This window comes from Capricornis sumatraensis, chromosome 1, assembly GCF_032405125.1.
Source record: "Capricornis sumatraensis isolate serow.1 chromosome 1, serow.2, whole genome shotgun sequence".
Taxonomy (NCBI): domain Eukaryota; kingdom Metazoa; phylum Chordata; class Mammalia; order Artiodactyla; family Bovidae; genus Capricornis; species Capricornis sumatraensis.
The window spans coordinates 86,763,971-86,789,476 of NC_091069.1; the positions used below are offsets into that span (position 1 = coordinate 86,763,971).

At 38.9% G+C, this 25,506-nt stretch overlaps 1 protein-coding gene across 1 annotated transcript in view; it reads left to right on the plus strand.

The window, feature by feature from the left end:
• Window positions 1-1,039: 1,039 nt before the first annotated feature.
• Window positions 1,040-25,506, plus strand: part of HEATR5B (HEAT repeat containing 5B) — a 98,442-nt gene continuing 73,975 nt past the window's right edge. The window contains exons 1-9 of the mRNA XM_068966777.1: window positions 1,040-1,165; window positions 4,104-4,315; window positions 8,451-8,559; window positions 11,585-11,734; window positions 16,485-16,656; window positions 18,069-18,226; window positions 19,466-19,715; window positions 23,305-23,460; window positions 23,929-24,179. Coding sequence (XP_068822878.1) covers window positions 1,040-1,165; window positions 4,104-4,315; window positions 8,451-8,559; window positions 11,585-11,734; window positions 16,485-16,656; window positions 18,069-18,226; window positions 19,466-19,715; window positions 23,305-23,460; window positions 23,929-24,179 — 1,584 coding nt within the window. The remainder of the gene's footprint in view (window positions 1,166-4,103; window positions 4,316-8,450; window positions 8,560-11,584; window positions 11,735-16,484; window positions 16,657-18,068; window positions 18,227-19,465; window positions 19,716-23,304; window positions 23,461-23,928; window positions 24,180-25,506) is intronic.

Below are 25,506 nucleotides of genomic sequence, written 5' to 3' on the forward strand. Positions count from 1 at the left end.
CAGGAGGGGCTTGGCGGGCGCGGTTAAGTGCGCTTGCGCAGGATCAGCCTTCCGCGCACGCGCTCTCCCTGCGCTTCCTGCCGGCTGGAGTGTGGGAGGCGGGGCATCCGGGTCCCTCGGCGGCTGCTTCAGGCCCTGGAGCTCTGCTGAGGCGCCCCTGCCAGAAATAGGAGGTGAGGCCGCCGAGTCTGCAGCTAGAGCCTGCGCGTTAACACATCCCCTTCCCCAAAGTCCCCGCCACCACGTTGTCAGAGGGCTGGGGACGGAATCCCAGTTCGTAATGAACACTTTCACTTTCCAGCCGCCGACTCCTGGGGTTGACAGCCCGGGTGACCGGCGCCCAGGCCTGCGGCGCCTCCTGCATTTCCCCCAGGCCCGGCGCAGCGCTTCGGTTCTCATAATAGTCGGGTTTACCCGGACCAGCTGCGCGCGCGGCCTCTGCCAGCTGCGTTCCTGCACCCCCCCTCTCCCCCCCCGCCCGGCGTTGCAGCTGAAGCTTCGGCCGCGGGTATCTGGCCTCCCGCCGCCACCTCATCCCCCCAAGGAAGACTCTCAGAGGCTTCCAGGGTGGCATCTTTCTGCTGGGACGCCTTGAAGCCCTCCTGGGGCAGGTGCAGCAGGGGGAGGGTGCTGTGCATCGAGCAGAAGGAGAGAAAAAAGGAGGGTGGGTTGTCATGCTCGGCTGATGTTTGATATTGGTGTTTCGGTTTTCCGTTTATGAAATGGGTAAAGGACATATGTTTTTCTTCTGGAACCATGCCTTTTTTGCACTGATTAATTTTCCTTTGACCCCATTATCCATTCTTCCTCAACAAGCATGACTTTCATTTGTTTTTATTTGCACCCTTATCCTTTAAAATCAGTTTCTCAGGGTTTGCCTCAAAGAAGTTACGTACCTGTCCTCCAAGTGAGATGAGAAATAAAGCCTTGTATTTCTTTTCTTAGTGATTATATTCATGAAGCTTGACTTTTAACATGAACAGGTCCTTACAAGAATTTTAAAATTGTTTATTTAAGGTGTGAATTTAAAACTTCAGTCATGGAGTTAGCCCACAGTTTATTGCTCAATGAAGAAGCTTTGGCTCAAATCACTGAAGCAAAGAGACCAGTTTTTATCTTTGAATGGTTGCGATTTCTTGATAAAGTCTTGGTTGCTGCCAACAAGGTATGGTATTGCTTTTTATCTAGTTAACGTGTAAAGAATATTATGTGTACATGATTTGTAAGAAAGCTCATTATGTTTTGGAGGTTGTGGGTCACTTGAAAATATTACACTGTAGTAAAAATTTCTTGTCTGTCCTTTTTCTATCCTGTGGCAAAAACTGAAACCTCATTTAAATCCAGCTTATTGCTTGGATAGAGGCTTCATATTTCTTCCTGGACATCGAAATTTGAGTGGAGAAAAAGAAGATTATGTGACTGTTATCACCTTAAATTCATTATCTCCAACTTCAAGTGGTCCCTTAGTGCTGTGTAGCAGTTTCAGTATCTTCCCTTGTCTCTCTGAAGAGTTAGCCTTTTTTTTTCTTTGCTTCACAGTCTTTTCATCCAAATTACTTTTCAATATCTGTTTTAAAATTAGATGCTGTGTTTAAAATTAGGAAATCAAACATCTGATGATCTTTTACCATCTGCTCAAATTTAAGAGGGAAGGGGATATATGTATACCTGTAGCTGATTCATGCTGAGGTTTGACAGAAAACAAAATTCTGTAGAGCAATTATCCTTCAATTAAAAAATAAATAAATAAATAAAAATTTAAGAGGGAGTAGTAAAAGTTTGCTGGGTAGAATGACGTTTGTTAACTGTGCTTTGTCATACTGGTTCAGTTCTTTGAGGAACTCTTTATAGGTTTCTCTTGGCTAGTCATTCCCCACAAGAGCTTTTTTTTACTTTAAAGTGTCCTAAGGTATATGACTAGCTGCCTAGATTCTAGGATTTGGTGGAGAAGGCTGGGGACTTCAACATTCAGTATGTTAACTTTTACTTAGTCCCCCTGTTGTCAGTGTAGTTTTCCCAGCCCACAATTGTGCCTGAGCTTGCGAAGTCCAGAATGAAGGAGAGAGTCTTAAATAGACTCCCAATCATTCCCTTCACTTCTAGGTGCAACTTTACTGTCTCCTCCATGAGAACTTTGATGCCTCAAAACAAAAGCCACAACATACATGAGCTTTTAGGGGGTTCCGTGTTGGAAGTTGGGTATCTTCTAGCTTTCCCTATTGAGTATAGCTCATTCTTTGTTTTCTTTGCCTTTGTGTCCTTGTGCTTTTTAGTTACTTATTTCTTTGATTGCCCTGGAGTATACTTAAGTTTCTGTAGAGACAGAATTAACACATGGATTCATTACAGTTTTTAACTAAAAGTTCCTGTTTTCTCTTAAACTCACTCCATCTGGGTATGTGTTGCCTCCATTTCACTGAAACAGATCTTCTTTTGCCCAAACCAGTGGTCAGTATTCTGTCTTAATGGCCCCATCAGCAGCTTTTCACCTAGCTGATCCTCTGTCTGGAAATACTTAAAACATTGTTTTATTTTGTTGTGAAATTGAAAAGTAAAAGGAGTATGTAAAAAGTTATCCAAATTGTGAAGCGTGATAATATGAACATCTGTGCTCCCTTCACTCACATTAAAAAATAAATTGTTAACAATACTGTTGATGCACCGTTGGTGTGAATCTTTTCCTATTTGTGGTTCCTAAGACACTGCTTTTGGTTCTCATCCAGCTTCACTAGTTACTTCTCTTTTGCTGGCTGTTTCTCAGTCCTGGGCACGGTTTTTTTTTTTTTCAATACATCTTACTTACTCCTTCAGTGACACCATCTAATGTCATGACTTCTACTACCATCTGCATAGTAATGATTCCCAGATGTCTAACTACCTGCTCCACTTCTACCTCTTGGATATCTAAATGGCATCTCAACGTTAAAACCACATTCTTGATTTAACCCTCCAAACTTGTCCTCTCCCCAGTACTTTGTATCCGGAAGTGACCATTTTATCGTTCTGGTTGCTCAAATCATAAACCTTAGAGTCATTCTTCACTTCCCTCTTTTTCTCAAACTTCACATCGTGTTTCTCAGCAATTCATATTGGTTCTACCCCTACGTATGTCCAGAATTCAATTATTTTTCATTATTTCCATTGCTACCACCCTCATTTCTCATCAAATTTTTGCCACGACTTTTTAAGTGCTCACCATGCCTCTAACCATGTATGTTTGTAGAGTAGCCTCGGCTCAGTAGTCAGAACGAGCCTGTTAGAACATTTAATCATGTCCCTCTTCTGCTTCAAACTCTCAGAATAAAATAGAGTTCTTACAGTGGTGTCTGAGGCACTGCATGACCAGGTCCCTTCTACCATTCTGACTTCATCCCCTGCTGCTTCCTCTGTCTTATTCTGCTCCAGCCACACTGACTTCTCTATCCTCAAGCATGCTGAGCAAGGCCTTTGCATTTGTTTCCTGCCAGGAATGTTCTTCTCCCAGATGTCTGTATAACTCACATCTTGATTTCTCTTCAGGTTGCCTTTTTCTTATTCGTCTCTATAAAATAGTAAGAACCTAGACGGTTCATGTTTATTTGTAAACACTCTTTCTCCCCACTAGAATGTAAACTTCTTGACTGCAGAGGCTTTGTCTATTGTGGTCACCCTTGCTCCCCAGTGCCTAGAATAGTGCATGGCATATACGTGCACAGTAAATATTCCTTTAATGAATGGATGAATTCTCAGCATTGATTATGAGTAAATTTGAATATTTTTTCTGTTGCCTAGGGCTCTTCAGAGTTTCTTTTGGTTTCCTTTACTGAGCTATATAGCTTTGTGACTTTGCTTTTACGGGGAACCCTAGCTGAGTTCTAAGACATTAATTTGTCCATACGCTCAATATTTTACATCCTTGGATTGTTTTATTTTTTAATAAGCCAGTGTGGAAACTTTTTGGATATAGAGTAGTCACTTTTACTGATAGCCGACTTTGTGGAATTGGAGAAGAATGAAGGAGAAATATTTAATCTCCTTTAAATTTAAACAGAACAACCTTTTGGACTAAAAGATAAAATTATGTATAAGAAAAAAACTGATGTTCTCTTTTTTTTTTTTAACAGACTGATGTAAAGGAAAAACAGAAAAAACTTGTTGAACAATTAACTGGATTAATAAGTAGTTCACCTGGACCACCTACACGAAAATTGTTAGCTAAAAACCTTGCAGCCCTTTACAGCATTGGGGATACTTTCACTGTTTTTCAAACACTTGATAAATGTAATGACATTATCAGAAATAAAGATGACACTGCAGCCTACTTACCAACAAAATTGTAAGTACTTACTTTGAAATTAACCCTTGAAACTTGTTTTTTTTTTTTAGAGTAATTTATCTCAATAAGGGAATAGCAACCCACTCCAGTATTGTTGCTTGGAGAATTCTATTGACAGAGGAACCTGGTGGGCTACAGTCCATGGGGTCACAAAAGAGTCAGACATGACTGAGTGACTAATACTTACACATTATCTTAATGAAGGGCTGCTGATCATAAAGATTCCCAGGTAGAGGAGCCTGGGGCGTACTGTTGATAGTAAAAGCTCTAAGTAGGTCTGGGGAAGGAGTTCTATTTCAACATATGCTCCATTGTCCCTGGGACTTGTAGCAAACTACAGAGAATTGGTTTGATGTCAGCAATTTGCACAGGGGTTTCTGGTAATTTTGAAGGAAGTTTGAAGGGGTTTCTGGTAATATTCTTGGGTGGGATGGAAAGAAAAGATTTTCTAGGTGATGAGATTGATGCAGGAACAAGCAAACTATAGCCCCCAGGTCAAATCCAGCTTACCACCTATTTTGTAAATAAAGTTTTATTAGAATAGAACATACTCCTTCATATAGTAGCTGCTTTCATGCCAAAATGGTGGAGTTGAGTACCTGAGACAGGCTGCTTCCCTGGGAGCTCAGCTGGTAAAGAATCCACCTGCAATGCAGGAGTGAAAAAGTGAAAGTTAGTTGCTAAATTGTGTCCAACTTTTTGCATTTCCATGGACTGCAGCCTGTCCTGCTCCTCTGTCCGTGGAATTCTCCAGGCAAGAGTACTGGAGTGGGTTGGTATTTCCTTCTCCAAGGGATCATCCCGACCCAGGGATCAAACTTGGGTCTCCTACATTGCAGGCACATTCTTTACCAACTGAGCCACTAGGGAATGCAGGAGACCCTGGTTCAATTCCTGGGTTGGGACGATCCACTGGAGAAGGGATAGACCACCCACTCCAGTATTCTTGGGCTTCCCTGTGGCTCAGACAGTAAAGAATCTCCATGCAATGTGGGAGACCTGGGTTCAGTCCCTGGGTCAGGAAGATCCCCTGGAGAAGGGAATGACTGGCTACCCACTCCAGTATTCTTGCCTGGAGAATTCCATGGACAGAGGGGCCTAACAGGCTGCAGTCTGTGAGCAGCTTTCACTTTCACTTTATTGACTCCCTAAGTTAAGGACTTAACCCAGCTCCAAGCACATACTTGTTTGGATCTAGGGCAGATGTTTTCACAGGAAGTCTTGAGGATAATGGCCTTAGGGATGCACCTTATGAGAGTCCATTAAGAAAATCAGCAGTTATAGTACAGTGAGGAGTGCTGTGGGAGGGAAAATAACACCTGAATAAACTTAGCTGTGGTGTGAGGGAAGAGCAGTGTCAGTGAGGGCTTCTCAAAAAAGCATCAGCCAAAGAAGAACCATCAAGGGATGCCATATGGAAATGAGTCAAGTAAGGGATTAAGACGGGAAAAGGGGAAGATGGATGTGATGGGTTAGGGACCAGCAAGTATTATGGAAAGGGCCAGGTAGTAAATAGGTTTGGATTTGTTGAATATCTTCTCTGTTGCAGCCACCCAACTCTGCCATAGACAGTATGTAAATAAATGAGTACAGCTGTATACCAATAAAACTATTTACAGCAATAGGTGGAAGGCTGGATGATGGGCCAGATTTGGCCTGCAGACTGTGTTTCCCAACCTATTTTCTAGACAAAGAAAACTTATAACTGGAAACAGAGCTGGCTTATTTATATCTTATTTCTAGTACAGAGTAGTGGAGGGGATAAGTTCAGGAGAAGATGATGAATCCAGTTCTGAACATGCTGAGTTTGAGTCCACGTAACAGTGTGTAGTAGGCAGTTGGAAATCCTGGTCTGGGTTTCAGAGACCTGAGCTGAGAATGTTGTTTTGGTGAGTAGAGAGAGAATGGAGATTTGAGAGTAGGCTGAACCTGCGGTCTAGATAAAGTGTATTACTGTTTTGAGAGGAGAAGGTGCCAAGGATACACCTTCACAACACCAACATTCAAGGAGCCAGGACCAGTATAACAGCTTACAGAGGAAATGGGGAAACTATTCTGAACTTGGACACTGGTGTTTAGGTCTGTTTTCAACGACATAGGTATGCTGTGATTAAATTTTGTGTTGTTTGGGATGCATATGGATCTTAAAAGTGCTTTCCAGTTTATTCTGGAGTTTGGAGGTATGTTCATAGTTTTATGATTTAGTTCTCCATTACTTAGCAAATCCACACATGATTTTATAGTTCTGATAAAGCAGAATTTATTGCATATTACTTATTACTCATATGTATTTCCAGTGGATTCATGGGTTCTACTTAGGAATTCCATAGTACATTCTGGCAAATGACCTCAGACATTTTTAGCTTTGTTTTCAGCCTATAGAGTATTGAAAAAACCATGGGATTTGGAGTCAAAGAGGTGAAGATCGAGTCTCTGATTCTACTGTTTGTTGCTTGTAGGATAGTAAACTAAATTTATTTAATCAGTCACTTGTTCAGGACACATAGCTTTTGTGTGGCAGGTCCTAGGATTTAGGCACAGATTTGCGAGACTCCAAAGGATACATGCAGATTTCCCTGCAATGCAGGAGACGCAGGTTCAATCCCTGGGTTGGGAAGACCCCCTGGAGAAGGATATGGCAACCTCCTTCAGTATTCTTGCCTGCAAAATCCTTTGGACAGAGGAGCCTGGCAGGCTACAGTCCATGGGGTCGCAAACAACAACGAAAGGAAAGCTTGGGTTTCTTTCCAAAGGACGGGTATGATTTATTATATGAATATATGTTTATTCTCTTTTCTGACAAGAATACAGTTTGATTAACCATAGTATTTGTTAACAATGATAAACAAGGCATTTTTTTCTAAAAAATTTTTAATTGAAATATACTTGGTTTACAATATTGTGTTAGTTTCAGGCATATATCAAAGTGATTCAGTTAATATACATATATTCAATTTTTATATATATTCTATATATACATATATTTTTCAGATTATCTTCCATTATAGGTTATTATAAGATATAAAATATAGTTCCCTTTTGGAGAAGGCAATGGCAACCCACTCCAGTACTCTTGCCTGGAAAATCCGATGGACGGACGAGCCTGGTAGGCTGCAGTCCATGGGGTCGCGAAGAGTCAGACACGACTAAGCGACTTCACTTTCACTTTTCACTTTCATGCATTGGGGAAGGAAATGGCAACCCACTCCAGTGTTCTTGCCTGGAGAATCCCAGGGACAGCGGAGCCTGACGGGCTGCCGTCTATGGGGTCGCACAGAGTCGGTCATGACTGAAGCGACTTAGCAGCAGCAGCATAGTTCCCTTTGTTGAACAGTAAATCCTTATTGCTTATCTGTTTTTTGTATAGTAGTTTGTATCTGCTAATCCCATACTCCTAATTTATCCTTGCCCTCCTCATCCCCTTCGGTAACCATAAGTTTCTCTAAGTCTCTTTTTGTTTTGTATATAGATTCATTTGTATTTTCTTTTAGATCCCCCAAATAAGTGATATCAGATAATATTTGTTTTCCTCAGACTGGCTTATTTCACTTGGTATGATATTCTCTGGGTCCATCCATGTTGCTGTAAATGGCAGTATTTCATTCTTTTTCATGGCTAAGTAATATTCAATTGTATATATATACACCACATCTTCTTAAGCTGCCATCTGTTCTGTTGCCATCTGTGCCATGTGTTGATGGCCATTTGGGTTGTTTCCATGTCTTGGCTATTGTAAATAGTGCTGCTGTGAACACTGGGGTGCATGTGTATTTTTGAATTAAAGAGTTTTTGTTTTTTGCGGATATATGCCCAGAAATGGGATTGCTGAATCATACGGTGGCGATATTTTCAGTTTTTTGAGGAACCTCCGTATCAGTGCTGTTTTTCATAGTAGCTATACCAGTTTACATTCCCACCAACAGTGTAGGAAGGTTCCCTTTTCCCTACACCCTCTCCAGCATTTATTATTTATAGATTTTTTTAATGCTAGTCAGTAATCAACAAAGTGTTATTGAAAGTTTAAAATTTGTGGACAAAAATATCCTGCACAAATACAAATTGATTTCTGAAAATTAAAAAAAATGACAAAATTATTAATCTGAACAGTGACTGATGAAAATGTCGATTCTTACAGGGCTGCAGTGGCTTGTGTTGGAGCATTTTATGAAAAAATGGGGAGAATGTTAGGCAGTGCATTTCCAGAAACAGTGAATAATCTTTTGAAATCTCTGAAGAGTGCAGAGGTAAGTTTTACAACAAGTATTAAATGTTTTGCTTGTGGTAGGAGTTAGGTGTTAGGTAAAACCTATGTTTGCCTTTTTTCTGTTAAATGTATTACTCATATGGGTTAACAAGAGGGTAATTTAAAATTATTACTTGTAAAAAGTATTACTTGCCCTTTGTTTTAATGCATAGTTCCTCATATTTCAAAGAGAAAGGAAATTATGCTTTTCCTTAACAAAGAAGAGGTTTACATTAATCCCAGGGATATTTTTGTAGTGCTATATTATTTTTTTGTACCATAGCTAATGTATTAGTTTTCTAGGGCTGCTTTAATAAATTACCACAGAATGGATGGCTTAAAACAACAGAAATTTATTAGGTCCCAGTTCTGGAGGTTTAAGTCTGAAATCAAGGTATGAGCAGGGCCATTTTTCCTCTGATGACTCTTGGGAATAATGCTTCCTTGCCTTCTTAGTTTCTTGTTGCTACTGGCAGTCCTGGGCATTTGGTGGTGGTCCTGGGTTTGGAGATACATCTTTCGTGTTTCTCTCTCTGCTGCAACACGGTGTGCTACCGGTGCATCTGGTTCTGTGTCCAAATTCTCAAGGTATAAGGGTGCCAGTCATTGAATTAGGGTTCACCCTGATCTAGTATGACCTCATCTTTACTTGATGTCGTTTCTCTCTCAGTTCAGTTCAGTTGCTCAGTCGTGTCCGACCCTTTGCAACCCCATGGACTGCAGCACACCAGGCCTCCCTGTCCATCACCAACTCCTGGAGTTCACTCAAACTCATGTCAGTGATTCCATCAAACCATCTCATCCTCTCTCATCCCCTTTTCTTCTTGCCTTCAATCTTTCCCAGTATCAGGGTCTTTTCAGATGAGTCAGCTCTTCACATCAGGTGGCCAAACTATTGGAATTTCAGCTTCAACATCAGTCCTTCCAGTGAATATTCAGGACTGATCTCCTTTAGGATGGACTGGTTGGATCTCCTTGCAGTTCAAGGGACTCTCAAGAGTCTTCTTCAACACCACAACTCAAAAACATCAATTCTTCTGCGCTCAGCTCTCTTTATAGTCCAACTCTCACATCTATACATGACTAGTGGAAAAACCGTAGCTTTGACTACATGGACTTTTGTTGGCAAAGTAATGTCTCTGCTTTTTAATATGCTGTCTAGATTGGTTATAACTTTCCTTCCAAGGAGTAACATCTTTTAATTTTATGGCTGCAGTCACCATTTGCAGTGATTTTGGAGCCCCCAAAAATAAAGTCTGACACTGTTTCCACTGTTTCCCCATCTATTTTCCATGAAGCGATGAGACCAGGTGCCATGATCTTCATTTTCTGAATGTTGAGCTTTAAGCCAACTTTTTCACTCTCCTCTTTCACTTTCATCAAGAGGCTCTTTAGTTCCTCTTCACTTTCTGCCATAAGGGTGGTATCATCTGCATATCTGAGGTTATTGATATTTCTCCCAGCAATCCTAATTCCAGCTTGTGCTTCATCTACTCCAGCGTTTCTCATGATGTACTCTGCATATAAGTTAAATAAGCAGGGTGACAGTATACAGCCTTGACACACTCCTTTTCCTATTTGGAACCAGTCTGTTGCTCCATGTCCAGTTCTAACTGTTGCTTCCTGATCTGCGTACAGATTTCTCAGGAGACAGGTCAGATGGTCTGGTAGTTCCATCTCTTTCAGAATTTTCCACAGTTTGTTGTGATCCACATAGTCAAAGGCTTTGGCATAGTCAATAAAGTAGAAACAGATATTTTTTTGTAAATCTGTTGCTATTTCAGTGATCCAGCTGATGTTGGTAATTTGATCTCTGGTTCCTCTGCCTTTTTAAATTCAGCGTGAACGTCTGGAAGTTCACGGTTCACCTACCGTTGAAGCCTGGCTTGGAGAATTTTGAGCATTACTTTGTTAGCGTGTGAAATGAGTGCAATTGTGCGGTAGTTTGAGCATTCTTTGGCTTTGCCTTTCTTTGGGATTGGAATGAAAACTGACCTTTTCCAGTCCTGTGGCCACTGGTGAGTTTTCCAAATTTGCTGGCATATTGAGTGCAGCACTTTCACAGCATCATCTTTTAGGATTTGAAAGAGCTCACCTGGAATTCCATCATCTTCAGTAGCTTTTTTCATAGTGATGCTTCTTAAGGTTATCTGGGAACCTTACTTCCAAATAAAGTCATGTTTACAGGTAACAGGGCATAGGACTGATCTTGTCTTTTGGCAGGACAGTATTCAATCCACAGCGGCTAATATGATATAAAGACAGTTCTGTTTTGTCATTTCAATTTGTTATTACTTCTGAAAATTCTTTGTTCAGTTGGGGTTGACTGAAAATAGACGAAGCACTGGTCTCATAGTCTAGTTCTTTACCTTGGAAAACTAAAGGTTTCTTGGACAGCACCTCTTCTAAGAACTGTTTGTCTATTCATTTATTAAACAAGAGTGGAGGACATATTCTCAGGCATATCTTTAGGCTTGTAAAGATGGATAACATCTACCACTTGATCTCAAAAAGCTTACGATCTAATGAAAGAGATCTATATTTCAATCAGCTATCAGAAATATGAATCAAACACTGTAACAGTACAAAAACAACAGTTCAAATTAGTCCCAGTAATTTCATAGTTTGGAATATATCTGAGAAGTTTTAAAACTGTGTTGGCTATTTTATTCCTCTTTTAGATGCTTTATATTACTTAGGTACTTCTTGTAACTTTTTACATTCTGAAAGTTGGGATCCTTGAGAGATTATTATATTGAAGCTTTTGAATTTATCATGTTCTCATTATTTGAAATTCAACAGGTCCTGGAATATTAGAATATGTTTACTTATTGTAACATAATTTCTCAGGTATTATTTTGTTGAAGTTCATAATTATTTTTACCTTTTAGATACATTTTAGAATACTTTTTTATTTTTCATTACTTACTATTTATGTTTAGAATTAAGGCCATTAGGTGCAGAGAAATTTTGTGTATTGGTGTGTTCTTATTTAAATGTGGAATTTTCTTTATGTTCATGTGTAGTCTCAGGGGCGAAGTGAAATCTTAATGAGTCTACAGAAAGTTCTGAATGGACTGGGTGGTGCAGCAGCTTCCTGTCATCGTGATATTTACAAGAATGCCAGGTCCCTCTTAACTGACAGGTCAATGGCTGTTCGATGTGCAGTTGCCAAGGTTAGTTCTTAGTTGGTTTATAACATTGCTTCTTAACATGCTTGCCCTTAAATAATCAGTGATTTTTTTTTCTTTGTTTTTAAATATGGTATGATTTTTGTTCCCATGGATTAGTTTCATTCCATTTTCTAGAGTCATATATAGAAGGGAATGATGTTGTATGTCCTTTTTTTTTGGCCTGGCTTCTTTCACTCAGCATAATTATTTTGAGATTTGTCAGTGTTGTTACATGTATCGATAGTTCATTTCTTTTTATTGCTGGGTAGTATTTCATTGTATGGATATACCACAATTGGTGTATTCCTTCACCTATTATAAGTATTTAGGTTGCTTCAAATTTTGGCTATTACCAAAAAAGCTTCTGTGAACATCTGTGTACTAGTTTTTGTATGCTGCTGCTGCTGCTAAGTCGCTTCAGTCGTGTCCGACGCTGTGCGATCCCATAGACGGCAGCCCACCAGGCTCCTCTGTCCCTGGGATCCTCCAGGCAGGAACACTGGAGTGGGTTGCCATTTCCTTCTCCAATGCATGAAAGTGAAAAGTGAAAGTGAAGTTGCTCAGTTGTGTCCGACTCTTCATGACCCCATGGACTGCAGCCTACCAGGCTCCTCTGTCCCTGGGATTCTCCAGGCAGGAACACTAGAGTGGGGTGCCATATAGACATATGCTTTTCTTTCACATGGATAAATGCCTGGGAATGGTATGATTGGATCATATTCTAGATTTACATTTAATTTTTGGAGAAGTTCCCACCTTTTCCAAAGTATTGTGAAATTTCCTCTTTCTCCATGACCCTTATCAACATTGAGTATTGCCAGTCTTTTAACTTTTAACCATTCTTATAGATATGTACAGGTATCTCATTGTGGCTTTAATTTGCATTTCTAGACTAATGATGATCATTTTAGGTGCCTATTTGCCATTAACATCTTTGATAAAGAGTCTATTCAAAAATTTTTGCATTGTTATTGAGTTATTTGTTGTCTTATTATTGAATTTTGACAGTACTTTGTAGGTTCTTTATATATTTCTTTATCACACAGGTGATTTGCAAATGTTTTCTCCCACCCTGTGGTCTTGTCTTTTCATTCCCTAAATTGTTCCTTTCTATGAAGAGGAGTTTTGAATTTTGTCAAAGCCCAATTTATCAATTTTTATTATGTTAATTATGCTTTTAGTGTTATATGTAAGGGGCTTCCCATGTAGCTCAGCTGGTAAAAAAAAAAAAAAATCCACTTGCAATTCAGAAGACTCCAGTTTTATTCCTGGGTTGGGAATTTCCCCTGGAGAAGGGATAGGCTACCCACTCTGGTATTCATGGGCTTCTTTTGTGGCTCAGATGGTAAAGAATCCTCCTCCACTTCGGGAGACCTTGGTTTGATCCCTTGGTTGGGAAGATCCCCTGGAGGAGGGCATGGCAACCCACCGCTTGCCTGGAGAATCCCCATGGACAGAGGAGCCTGGTGGGCTACAGTCCAGTGAGTCTGGCAGGCTACAGTCCATGCAGGAGCAGAGAGTCAGACACGACTGAGCAACTAAGCACAGCACAGCATTGTATGTGAGAAAACTTCTCCTAGCCCAAGCTTTCTCCTATGTTTCTTTCCAAGTGAGTTTTATAATTTTACACTTGGGTATGTGATCCACTTTGAGTTACTTTTTGTATATAGTGCAAGGTATGAATCAAAGATTTTTTTGTTTTGTTTTACACATGAATATTTACTCGTTCTAGTGCCGTGTTGAAAAGGCTATCTTTTCTTCACTAAATTGCCTTTGCACCTGTGTTGAAAATCAGTTGTCCATATACTTGTGGGTCTGTTTTTGAAATCTCTGAATAGTTTCATTGAACTATTCGTCTATCTTGATGTACCTTTCTTGATTACTGTAACTTTGAAGGTGAAAGTGAAAGTCGCTCAGTCCTGTCCAACTCTTTGTGACCCCATGGACTATATGGTCCATGGAATTCTCCAGGCCAGAATACTGGAGTGGGTAGCCTTTCCCTTCACCAGGGGATCTTCCCAACCCAGGGATTGAACCCAGGTCTCCCACATTGCGGGCAGATTCTTTACCAACTGAGCCACAAGGGAAGCCCAAGAATACTGGTGTGGGTGGTCTGTCTTTTCTCCAGCGGATCTTCCCAACCCAGGAATCAAACCAGGGTCTTCTGCATTGCAGGCGGATTCTTTACCAACTAAACTATCAGGGAAGCTCAACTTTATAGTGCCTTAAAATCAAGTAGTGTCAGCCCTTCAACATTTTCTTTTTCAAAATAAATTTTGGGTATTTTCAGTCCTTTGCATTTCCATAGAAATTTTAGCTTATCAATCTCTACAAAAATAGCATGGTGGAATTTTTATTCAAGTTGCACCAAGTCTATAAATAAATTTGGGGAGAGTTGACAGCTTATCATTAAGTCCGACTCATAAATAGGATATCTCTATCTCCCATTCATTTAGATCTTCTGTGATCACTCTTAGCAACATTTTGTGGTTTTCAGATGCAGAGACCTTGCATATCTTTCGTCAGATTTATTGTTAACTGTTTCATATTTTTATGCTATTTTAAATAGTATTGATGAAAAAAATTTTTTAATTTCTAATTGTTCATTGCTGACATAGAGAAATACAGTTGCTTTGTACATTGATCTTGTATCCACCAACCTTCCTAAACTGTTATTAATTCTATGTCAGCTTTTTTTTTTTTTTTAATGTTTTATTTATTTGGCTGAGTCAGATTGTAGTTGTGGCATGTGGGATCTAGTTCCCTGACCAGGGATCAAACCCAGGCCCCCCGCATTGGAAGTACAGAGTCTTAGCCGCTGGACCACCAGGGAAGTCCCATGTCAGCTTTTTAAGTGGATTCTATCAGGTGTTCTCTATAGACAACCATGTTGCCTATGAGTAGAGACAGTTCTGCATCTTTTCCAGTCTGGATGCCTTTTATTTATTTTTCTTTCTTACTGCACTTCCTGACCAGATCCTTCAGTTCTGTGTTGAATATAAAACGTGAGAGCCAACATTCTTGTCTTGTTCTTGATCCTTAAAGGGAAAATATTCAGTCCTTCACCATTAAGTATGATGTTAACTGTCAGTTTTCTTTGATGACCTTTATCAGGTTGAGGAAATACCCTTATATTCCTAGCCTTCCAAGAAGTTTTTGTTAAGAATGTATTTTAGATTTTGTCAAATGCATGTTTGTTTGTTTTTTTTTTTAATTTGATTTCTAGTGTTGTTTCTGTTTTCTAACCAAGTTTTTTATTTTAGGATAATTGTATGATAATTGTAGGTTTACATGCAGGGTCTTCCCAAGTGGCTTCTCAAGTGGTAAAGAAACCGTCTGCCAGTGCAGGAGACATGAGTTTGATCCCTGAGTCAAGAAGATCTCCTGGAGGAGGAGATGGCATATTCTTGCCTGGATAGTCCTATGGACAGAGGAGCCTGGCAGCTATAGTCCATGGGGTCACAAAGAGTCCGACATGACTGAGTAACTAAACACATCGTATGCAGGTTTTCATGCAATTGTAAGAAATAATAGAGAGAGATCTTTATAAACTTATACCTAGTTCCCCCCCATGGTAATATCTTGAAAAAGCATACGGCATTACAAGCAGCATAATACAATAGTGACGTTTACACAGTCCACTGATCTTGTTCAGTTTTCCCCAGTTTTACTTATAATCTGTTAAATGTTTCTTTAGCATTTAATGAGATGAATAATATGAATTTTTTTCCAGCTTGCTAATGAATTGCACTGATTAGTTTTAGAATTTTAATCAGTCTTTCATTCCTAGGATAATCCCTGCTGATATATATTCATTTTATATGTTGTTGGATTAGAGTTACTAAAAGTTTGTGTGCACGTTTTGCATCTACATCCGTGGCAGGTATTGGTATGTAGGTTTCTTCCCTTGTAGTGTCTTCGTCAGATTTCAATATCAGGGTCAGTATGTTGAGTTGGGAAGTATACCCTTCTCTTCAATTTGCTGGAAGAGTTTATATAGGATTGGTATTATTTCTTGCTTAAACATTTGGTTGAATTCATCAGTACAACTCTCTGGGTCTCCAGTTTTCTTTGGGGAAAGATTTTAAACTACAAATTCAGTTTTTAAAATAGATATTGGGCTATTTAGGTTTTCTGTTTCTTCTTGAGTGAGTTGTCTGTTTCATCTAAGTTGTCAAATATATCGTCCTTTTCATATATACTGAATCTGTAGTTATGTGACTTCCTCATTCCTAATTTTGATAATCTGTGTCTTTCTTTTTTCTCATCTGTCTGGCTAGAGATTTAGCAGATATGTCGGTTGTTTCAGACAAGCAGCTTTTGGTTTCATTTCTGCTTTTCAGTTTTCTGGTTGATTGACTTCCTCTCTTAACTGTATTGTTTCCTATTTTCCTGCTTACTTTGTGTTGAATTTGCTCTGTGTCATCTAGTTTTTCAGTTAGAGGCTGAGATTATTGATTTGAGACTCTTCTTTCTAACACAGGACTACAGGGTTATGTATTTCCTCCTACCTGCTGGAAACTCAAGGGAGTATGCTGGGACAACTGTAGGGTTCAACTGGTGTTTTTTATCTCTTAAGGATTAGCATTCTTCGTTGCCTGATGGCCAGTGTCTTCAAAACTGTTGTTTCATGTATTTTGTCCATGTTTTGTTGTTGTTATTTCAGAAGAGAGAATAATTCTGGTTTTTGTTACCTTTGTCTCTGGAAGCAGAAGTTCTAATCCATTTATTATTATTATTTTAAAAATTCCAGTGTCTCCTAGAACTACAGAATGAAGCTGTGTTCATGTGGACTGCTGAACTGGAAAATATAGCCACTCTCTGCTTTAAGGCTTTGGAAAACTCTAACTATGGGGTACGAGTGGCAGTGTCTAAACTCTTAGGAACAGTCATGGCTACAGCACTGATGCCAAAACAAGCAACAGGTATCATTTTCCAGCCCCCAATATAGAGTGTAACAGGTGTTTGAAGATATATGGAATGCTTCCTTCCAGATGACGTACTACTTCTAGGCAAGTCAGTTTAAAGAGTTTAAATTGTTAAATATGCTTGTCTACGTTTTCATAAAATAGTTCCCACATGACTTTTTCCTTGATATGGGCAGGACATTTTCTTATGATAATAGTGAACAAGATTACATGTAGCAAGTATGTTGGACATATAAGCAAATAAGATTTATGGAGTGGTCTTGTATCCATCCACATGTACAGGGACTAGAACCTGCCAGAGTAGATCTTCATTCATAGTAAAGTATAATTTTCCTTTTCTTGACCATTATTATAAGCAGACTCGGAGGCAGTGCTGATCTCCTCAGTTATTTCTGCTGTGCCTCATAGTTCCATGGAGATGCTTCAGGGGCAGCTCTGAGTAGCTGTGGAGTGAGCCCAACTCTGCTGCTGTCCCCACGCCTCCTCCATCTCTGTATTGTAGAAAAAGACTCAGATTACAGGTTCAAGTCCTAGCTCTTATGTTTATTTGCTGTGAAACCCTTTGAACTTTGGTCTTTTCATCGTTAATGATAATTATTTCAATGTTTGAATTAGGTAACAATGATAATGATGATAGGTAACATTCATTAAGTGCTAACTATGTATAAGGCACTGAATGAGAGCAGAGTTATTTTATTTAATCCTCTCAAAAGCCCTGTTAATCCTGAGTATTGCTGTTATTCTCATTTTATAAACAAGGAAATTGAGGCTTAGAGAGATGGTGTCATTTGTGGTGTAATGAGTGTTCTACTAAGTGAAATCAAAACCCAGGCGTCAAATTCTAAAGTCCACGTACCTAATTATGAGCTTTATGCCTGTTGTGCAGAATTTTTGTGAGGATTGTATTTGGTACTCTATATGAAAGGACTTTATGAAGTAGGGCAGCTCTTTACCAGGGGTAGCAAGTTGGTTGCAGTCCAGTGACATTTCAACCCATAGGTTAACTTGTACAGAAAGCATGGTCTTGACAAAGTTTCATTGTGTCCATCTCAATTGTGAGTGAGGGCTGTGATCAGTTAGCATTACCTGCTATGGATGTACTTTGTCCCTGTCGTGTTCCTCATATAAAGTTAGCGTAATTGTTAGACTATTTTGTCATAGTATTGAATTGTTTTTAATTTGTAGCGCCTTCCTTTTTTTTTTTTTTTAGCATTTTTTGCTTCAAAATTAAATTTATTTTTACAAATACTTTGTAAATTGTAAGATTATAAGAAAATAAATGACTGTCTCCTTTGTAGTAGTTTAAGTATCCTTAAAAATAAATGCTTGAGTTTTAAAGCTAGATTATTAGAAAACATTTAAATAGCAAAACATATTTGCTTTATAAATTTGCTTTTTTTTCCTGAAAGTAATGCGCCAGAATGTGAAGCGAGCAACCTTTGATGAAGTCTTAGAACTCATGGCCACAGGATTTCTGCGTGGAGGGTCAGGTTTCTTAAAGAGTGGTGGAGAAATGTTAAAAGTTGGAGGGTCTGTTAATCGTGAAGTGAGAGTTGGAGTTACACAGGTTTGTAATACATATGTATAAAAGAATTCTGTTCATATCACTTGTGAAATTTCATCGAAGACTTGTACTAAGTAATAGCACATACAGAGATTTTTAATGCTATCTAAAATTTAATAATTAAAAATGTCTTTCAAAGCATTTCTCTTACTAAATGAATGAATTGCATTCAAATTGTAAATTGCATGCTTATATGGAACGTTAGATACTTAATGATGTGTGAATAAACCTGCATCTGCTACATCTATCTATCTGTAACAAAATTTTCCCAAATTTTACTTGGCAGAAAATCAGATGTAGAATAGTTTAGTTTTAACTGAAATTTTATTCAAGTAGCTTGAAGAATTTAGATTTTAATGTTTTCAGCAACCCTTGTAGCTAAAAATATTGGTTGGTACTTTGGATTTATCATCATTGCTTAATCACCAATGTGCTTATGAAGTTAAACCTTATGTGAGATAATTTCAGAATAATAATTAAAGATATTACAGTTAATAATATAATAATAATAGTTAACATCTAATACAAAGAGTTGGACACAACTGAGCACACACACATTAAAATGAAATGATTTTTTTGTGATCTTAGTCAAAATCATCCAATTATACCTTGTTCCAGAAACAAATGTAAAATAGAAGTAAACCGTTTCAACCTGATAGTCATAAGCGAATGTTTTATAGCTCTAGGTCAGCATTTATTTAGCATGTTGGGGCTTATTACTGTATCATCTTCATCAGGGCTTCCCAGGTGGCTTGGTGGTAGAGAATCCACCTCTCAATGCAGGAGTTGCAAGAGACCTGGGTTCGATCCCTGAGTTGGGAAGACCCCCTGGAGTAGGAAATGGCAACCCACTGCAGTATTCTTGCTGGGAAAATCCTATGGACCGAGGAGCCTGATGAGCTACAGTCCTTGGGGTCACAGAGAGTTGGCCACGACTGAGTGCACACACTGACACACATACATCACCTCCATCCCCAGGGTGATTTCACCTTTTCTTCCCACGCACACCACTCTCTGTTCTTCATGAAGCTATTATCCCAAAACTGTGTTTAGTTAAAGATACTTCAACCAGTAAATCCTATGCTACAAGTACCAGAAAGGTCTCAAGTTTTAAATTTTTCAGTTGTAATCTCAAAGATGTTATTTTGCATGCTGTCATCAGTTATTTACATAGTTGTTCTATCTGTAATTTCAGTTTGTGTGTATAAATTTACCTGAAGTTGTCTCTTAATCTATTTACAGGCATATGTTGTTTTTGTAACAACATTGGGTGGCCAGTGGTTGGAGCGTAGCTTTGCTACATTCTTGTCTCATGTACTTGATCTGGTTTCCCATCCTCGGGCAACACAAACACATGTGGAGGCTGTGTATTCTAGACGATGTGTCTCCTTTATCCTAAGAGCTACCGTGGGCAGTTTGCTAGGTGAAAAAGCCCAGATTGCAGCTGCCAAAGAGATATGCCAGGCGATTGGAAAACAAATGAAAGCAGTAGGTAAGAATTGATGTCATGGTATGTGTTGTTGATTATTAGTCATTTAGTTCTTTATTGCTACCCTTAATAAATACTGATAGATCTGATTAGTTCATATCTCTTTCTGGAATGTGTGTTTTTTTTTTTCCTTCTTGTCTTCCACCACGCCATGCAGCATGTGGGATTTTAATTTCCCAATCAGGGATTGAACCCACGCCCCATGCATTAGAAGTATGGAGTCTTAGCCACTGGACCACCAAGGAAGTCTCTGACTGTGTTTTAATAGTCCTTTTTATTGTATACTCTTAATTTGATATTAAAATAACATATAATTACAGTAAATTGGAGTTTTTTAATATTTGGGTAGTGTGTTTGTAAGATTTAGATTTTTTCTGTTTTATTCCTAGTACCTTTACTGACTTTATAGCTCTCCTGGTATGCAGTAGCATATTGAGGAATCTTTGAGGGATAACCTATTATGGTTTTTCTTCTTGGAGCCTGTTTTATAAATACATGTTGTTTTCCCCACCGTTATTAGGCTTGATATGAAGACTTAAAAACAGTTACAGGTGATTTTTAACCCATTACAGAGTATGCTGTGAAGCCTCAGTAATTCATAATTAAAAGAAACCTTCTAGGCAGTATCAATTTTATAACTTTTTCAGATGAACTAATAGTTATTCAGTATTTGAGATTGCAAACGAGTAATTCAGGTTTTGAGTAATGAGTAGGATAAAGTTACTGTCTTCTTGGTGCTTATAATACAATTAGGGAACTAATGCAAGGTAAAATATAAATTCTATGAGATAGTTTATTTTATCACTGTTGTGAATATATATTAATCAAGAAAATTATATTGCCTAACAGATGTCTTTAGAAATAAGAATTTAAAGACTGTATAATATCCAGGACTTTATATTTAGAGAATTAATAAATTCTTATGAAATTAATGAAAGTGAGTTTTTTTGTTATAGTTAGTAGCTTACTAGGCAAATCATATTTTAAATGGACTAACTGAAAGGAATTAAAAGATGTTCAAGTTAATGAGGTATTGTTAGATATGTTAAAGTAGTAATCTGTCCTAGATTCACAAGTTTAAAGATATTTGTTTGTTGATTCATTGAAGAAATGTTTGCATGACAAAAACACTGCCATATGGTAGGAGTAAAATAGCAAGCCACACAGATAACACTTGTTTCAGTTCAGTTCAGTCGCTCAGTCATGTCCGACTCTTTGTGACCCCATGAATCACAGAACGCCAGGCCTCCCTGTCCATTACCAGCTCCCGGAGTTCACTCAGACTCACGTCCATCGAGTCAGTGATGCCATCCAGCCATCTCATCCTCGGTCGTCCCCTTCTCCTCCTGCCCCCAATCCCTCCCAGCATCAGAGTTTTTTCCAATGAGTCAACTCTTCACATGAGGTGGCCAAAGTACTGGAGTTTCAGCTTTAGCATCATTCCTTCCAAAGAAATCCCAGGGTTGATATCCTTCAGAATGGACTGGTTGGATCTCCTTGCAGTCCAAGGGACTCTCAAGAGTCTTCTCCAACACCGCAGTTCAAAAGCATCAATTCTTCAGCACTCGGCTTTCTTCACAGTCCAACTCTCACATCCATACATGACCACTGGAAAAACCATAGCCTTGACTTAGGGAAATTCTAATTTAGTAACCAAAGGAGAGAGTCCATGCATTTCCAAGTCCAGAAGTATCTCAGGAGAAAAGAGGTGTTTAATTTTAGTCCATAATGTATTAATCAGTTATTTCCTATTATTCTATATTTTATAGCCTGTTAATTCATAATGAATATAAATAAGAAAGTTTGTTACTGTCATTTCACAGTCTTAAGGTCATAGATTAGTCATTTGATTCTTAAAATAGTAAAAGAATTAAACACAGTGCTGTGTATCTGGAATTTATGGGCCAGGATATAGTCTTAATTAGTAATTTGATAAGGAGTTTTTCATTTTTTCATGATTAAATACATATCAATTCTATTGGAAGCTAAAAGATGGGGGAAAGGGTCAACAACATTAATGGAAACTTTGAGGAACATCTCAGTAAGAAATTCTAAAGTCACTCTCTTTATAGATACTCTTTCTGGTCAGTAATTTGACAGTGATGCTACCAACACATTGCAGCTCTTAAATGATAAAGTAACAGTAATAGCTCCTAATGTTTACTGAATGTGTACTAGGGGCATCATTGATTTTTTTATCATTGTAATTTTGATTTGTGTTTCCCTAATTATTAGAGATCTTAGTTTTCTGAATGTTGAGCTTTAAGCCAACTTTTTCACTCTCCTCTTTCACTTTCATCAAGAGGCTTTTTAGTTCCTTTTCACTTTGTGCCATAAGGGTGGTGTCATCTGCATATCTGAGGTTGTTGATATTTCTCCCGGCAATCTTGATTCCAGCTTGTGCTTCTTCCAGCCCAGCATTTCTCATGATGTACTCTGCATATAAGTTAAATAAGCAGGGTGATAATATACAGCCTTGATGTACTCCTTTTCCTATTTGGAACCAGTCTGTTGTTCCATGTCCAGTTCTAACTGTTGCTTCCTGACCTGCATATAGGTTTCTCAAGAGGCAGGTCAGGTGGTCTGGTATTCCCATCTCTTTCAGAATTTTCCACACTTTATTGTGATCCACACAGTCAACGGCTTTGGTATAGTCAATAAAGCAGAAATAGATGTTTTTCTGGAACAGTCTCACTTTTTTGATGATCCAGCGGATGTTGCCCATTTGATCTCTGGTTCATCTGCCTTTTCTAGCTTGACCATCTGGAAGTTCACAGTTCACGTATTGCTGAAGATCATGGCATCTGGTCCCATCACTTCATGGGAAATAGATGAGGAAACAGTGGAAACAGTGGCAGACTATGTTTTTGGGCTCCAAAATCACTGCAGATGGTGATTGCAGCCATGAAATTAAAAGATGCTTACTCCTTGGAAGGAAAGTTATGACTAACCTAGATAGCATATTCAAAAGCAGAGACATCACTTTGCCAGCAAAGGTCCATCTAGTCAAGGCTATGGTTTTTTCCAGTAGTCATACATGGATGTGAGAGTTGGACTGTGAAGAAAGCTGAGTGCTGAAGAATTGATGCTTTTGAACTGTGGAGTTGGAGAAGACTCTTGAGAGTCCCTTGGACTGCAAGGAGATCCAACCAGTCCATTCTAAAGGAGATCAGTCCTGGTTGTTCTTTGGAAGCACTGATGCTAAAGCTGAAACTCCAATACTTTGGCCACTTCATGCTAAGAGCTGACTCACTGGAAAAGACCCTGATACTGGGAGGATTGAGGGCAGGAGGAGAAGGGGACGACCGAGGATGAGATGGCTGGATGGCATCACCAACTCGATGGACATGAATTTGGGCAAACTCCGGGAGTTGGTGATGGACAGGGACGCCTTGCGTGCTGTAATTCACGGGGTCACAAAGAGTTGGACACGACTGAGCGACAGAACTGAACTGAATTATTAGAGATACAAACACAGTTCTTAACAGTCAGGCATTCAGCTTGTATAAGTTAAAAACATAAAATTGTAAGATCAAAAAATTATATCAAGGTTTAATTCACCGACATTCCATACCTGATTTTGTGCTTCCAGAAGCAGTAGTGAATGACACTAGTGGGGAGAACAAGTCTGGAGCAGCAGACATTGCGGCAAGCCAGCATGTGATGGTCTGTGCCCTGCAGGAGCTCGGGAGCCTGGTGCAGAGCCTGAATGCCACCGCGTCCCCTCTTATTCAGGAAGCATCTATAGGTGTGGTGTTCACTTATAGGCCGGAATATTTTTTTCAATATTTTTAAAAGTCATAAGTGTGATTGATAAACTCCCAATTGGTTGCTTAACATGGTAATTAGCAGTTTAAATCATCCATTAAAAGTTGGGTTTTATTTAGGATTATTTATCTGTGATAATGAATCTTGAATTAAATATTAAAATACTGCTTTGAGAGACAGAAACAGTCATGGTAGTTTTGTTCCTAAACTTTATTGAATACCTCAGCATTTCATAGTTCATTGGATATAATTGTACCATGTTCTTTGTAGAAAATTTTCCTTTAAAGTACTTACCTGTTTATAAGTTGAGATGTGTGTGTTTTTTGGCAGCAATTCTGAAAATATCTGTGTAAAATTGTAACACAATAATAATGGTGGTGTTATACATAGTCTTTTAACTCATTAAATTGTGTGACTTCATTAAAGAGTAATTCTGAGTATTTTTTAGGTCTTTTGGAGACTGTGACCTCAGTGCTTCTCCATCCAAGCATGGCAGCTCGACTTGCTGCTGCCTGGTGTTTGCGCTGTGTGGCTGTGGCGTTACCGTTCCAGTTGACGCCATTTCTAGACAGATGTGCAGAACGGCTCAACAGCTTAAAAACTTCGCCAGAAGCTGTTAGTGGATACAGTTTTGCAATGGCTGCTTTGTTAGGTGGAGTTCATCAGTGTCCTTTGGGCATTCCTCATGCCAAGGGAAAGGTATGACAAAGATCCTAGAATTTTAAGTGCTAACCCGTGGGCTTTATTTAGTCTTTAGGAATACCTTCTGTGTTTGATGTTGAACTGGATGATCAAACATAAACAGTTTTGTGTGATAATAAGTGGCATAGTATTCTGTTTATATGGAGTTATGCCGTGCTGTGCTGTGCTTAGTCGCTCAGTCGTGTCCGACTCTTTGTGACCCCATGTACTATAGCCCACCAGGCTCTTCTGTCCATGGGGATTCTCCAGGCAAGAATACTGGAGTAGACTGCCATACCCTCCTCCAGAGGATATTCCCAACCCAGGGATCGAACCCAGGTCTCCCACACTGCAGGCAGATTCTTTTATCGTCTGAGCCACCCAGGAAGCCCGTGAATACTGGAGTGGGTAGCCTATCGCTTCTCCAGGGGATCTTCCCGGCCAGGAATTGAACCGAGGCCTCCTGCATTGCAGGCGGATTCTTTACCAGCTGAGCTACCGGGGAAGCCCATATGGAGTTGACAGACCCTAATTAAAATTTGATACTTACTTCTGTTACAGAAATAATAGGTTTTGTCTGGGTATAATATCATTTTATGATTTATTTTAGAGATTAAAAAAACCTTATACTGATTCTTTAGAAATCAGAGCTTTTCTTTGGAGTTTTAGAAATATAATTCACATTGCTATATTCAAAATGTCAAGAGAATGTGCTGTTGCTATAGTTAGCATTTTGGTAATACTTAATAAAATTTGAATAGCTGTCATGAATCAGTTACCTTTTTTTCACCTTTCTTTCTGCTATACCGTATACTACTATGAAGATTTTCTTCTTAGGAATATAAGTGTTTATATAAGTATTATTTGCAATTTCATATTGGGCTAAATTTTTTAATTTTTCTTTTTTCTGGGTTACTTGGCCCGTGTCTGTTCTTCGATAGCTCCTACTCAAACCCAGGCTTCCATCTCCCTTTGTCACATGCTTGTCTCCTACTGATTTTCCTTCTTTGGAGTCTTTTTCTCCCATCGCTTCCATGTTTTACAATGTGCTCAAAGACCCTTAGAGACTACGCAGGATCAGAGAATAAAACATAATCACCTCTGTCTGCTAAACTTGTACTTTCATAATTTGCTTTAATTCTTTCCTTTCATTCTAGTTTCCCATTGCACTCGTCAGACTAGCCACATTACTTTCTTTCCAAGCTTTTCTTCAGCCTCCGTGTCTTTGCTTATGCTAACATCTTACATTAGAATTTCATCTCTCTTCTTGTTAATCTGCACCAAACTAAGCTGCTTTGTTTAGAAGCCCAATTCAAGTTCCATCTCTTCCATGAAATGCCTTCAA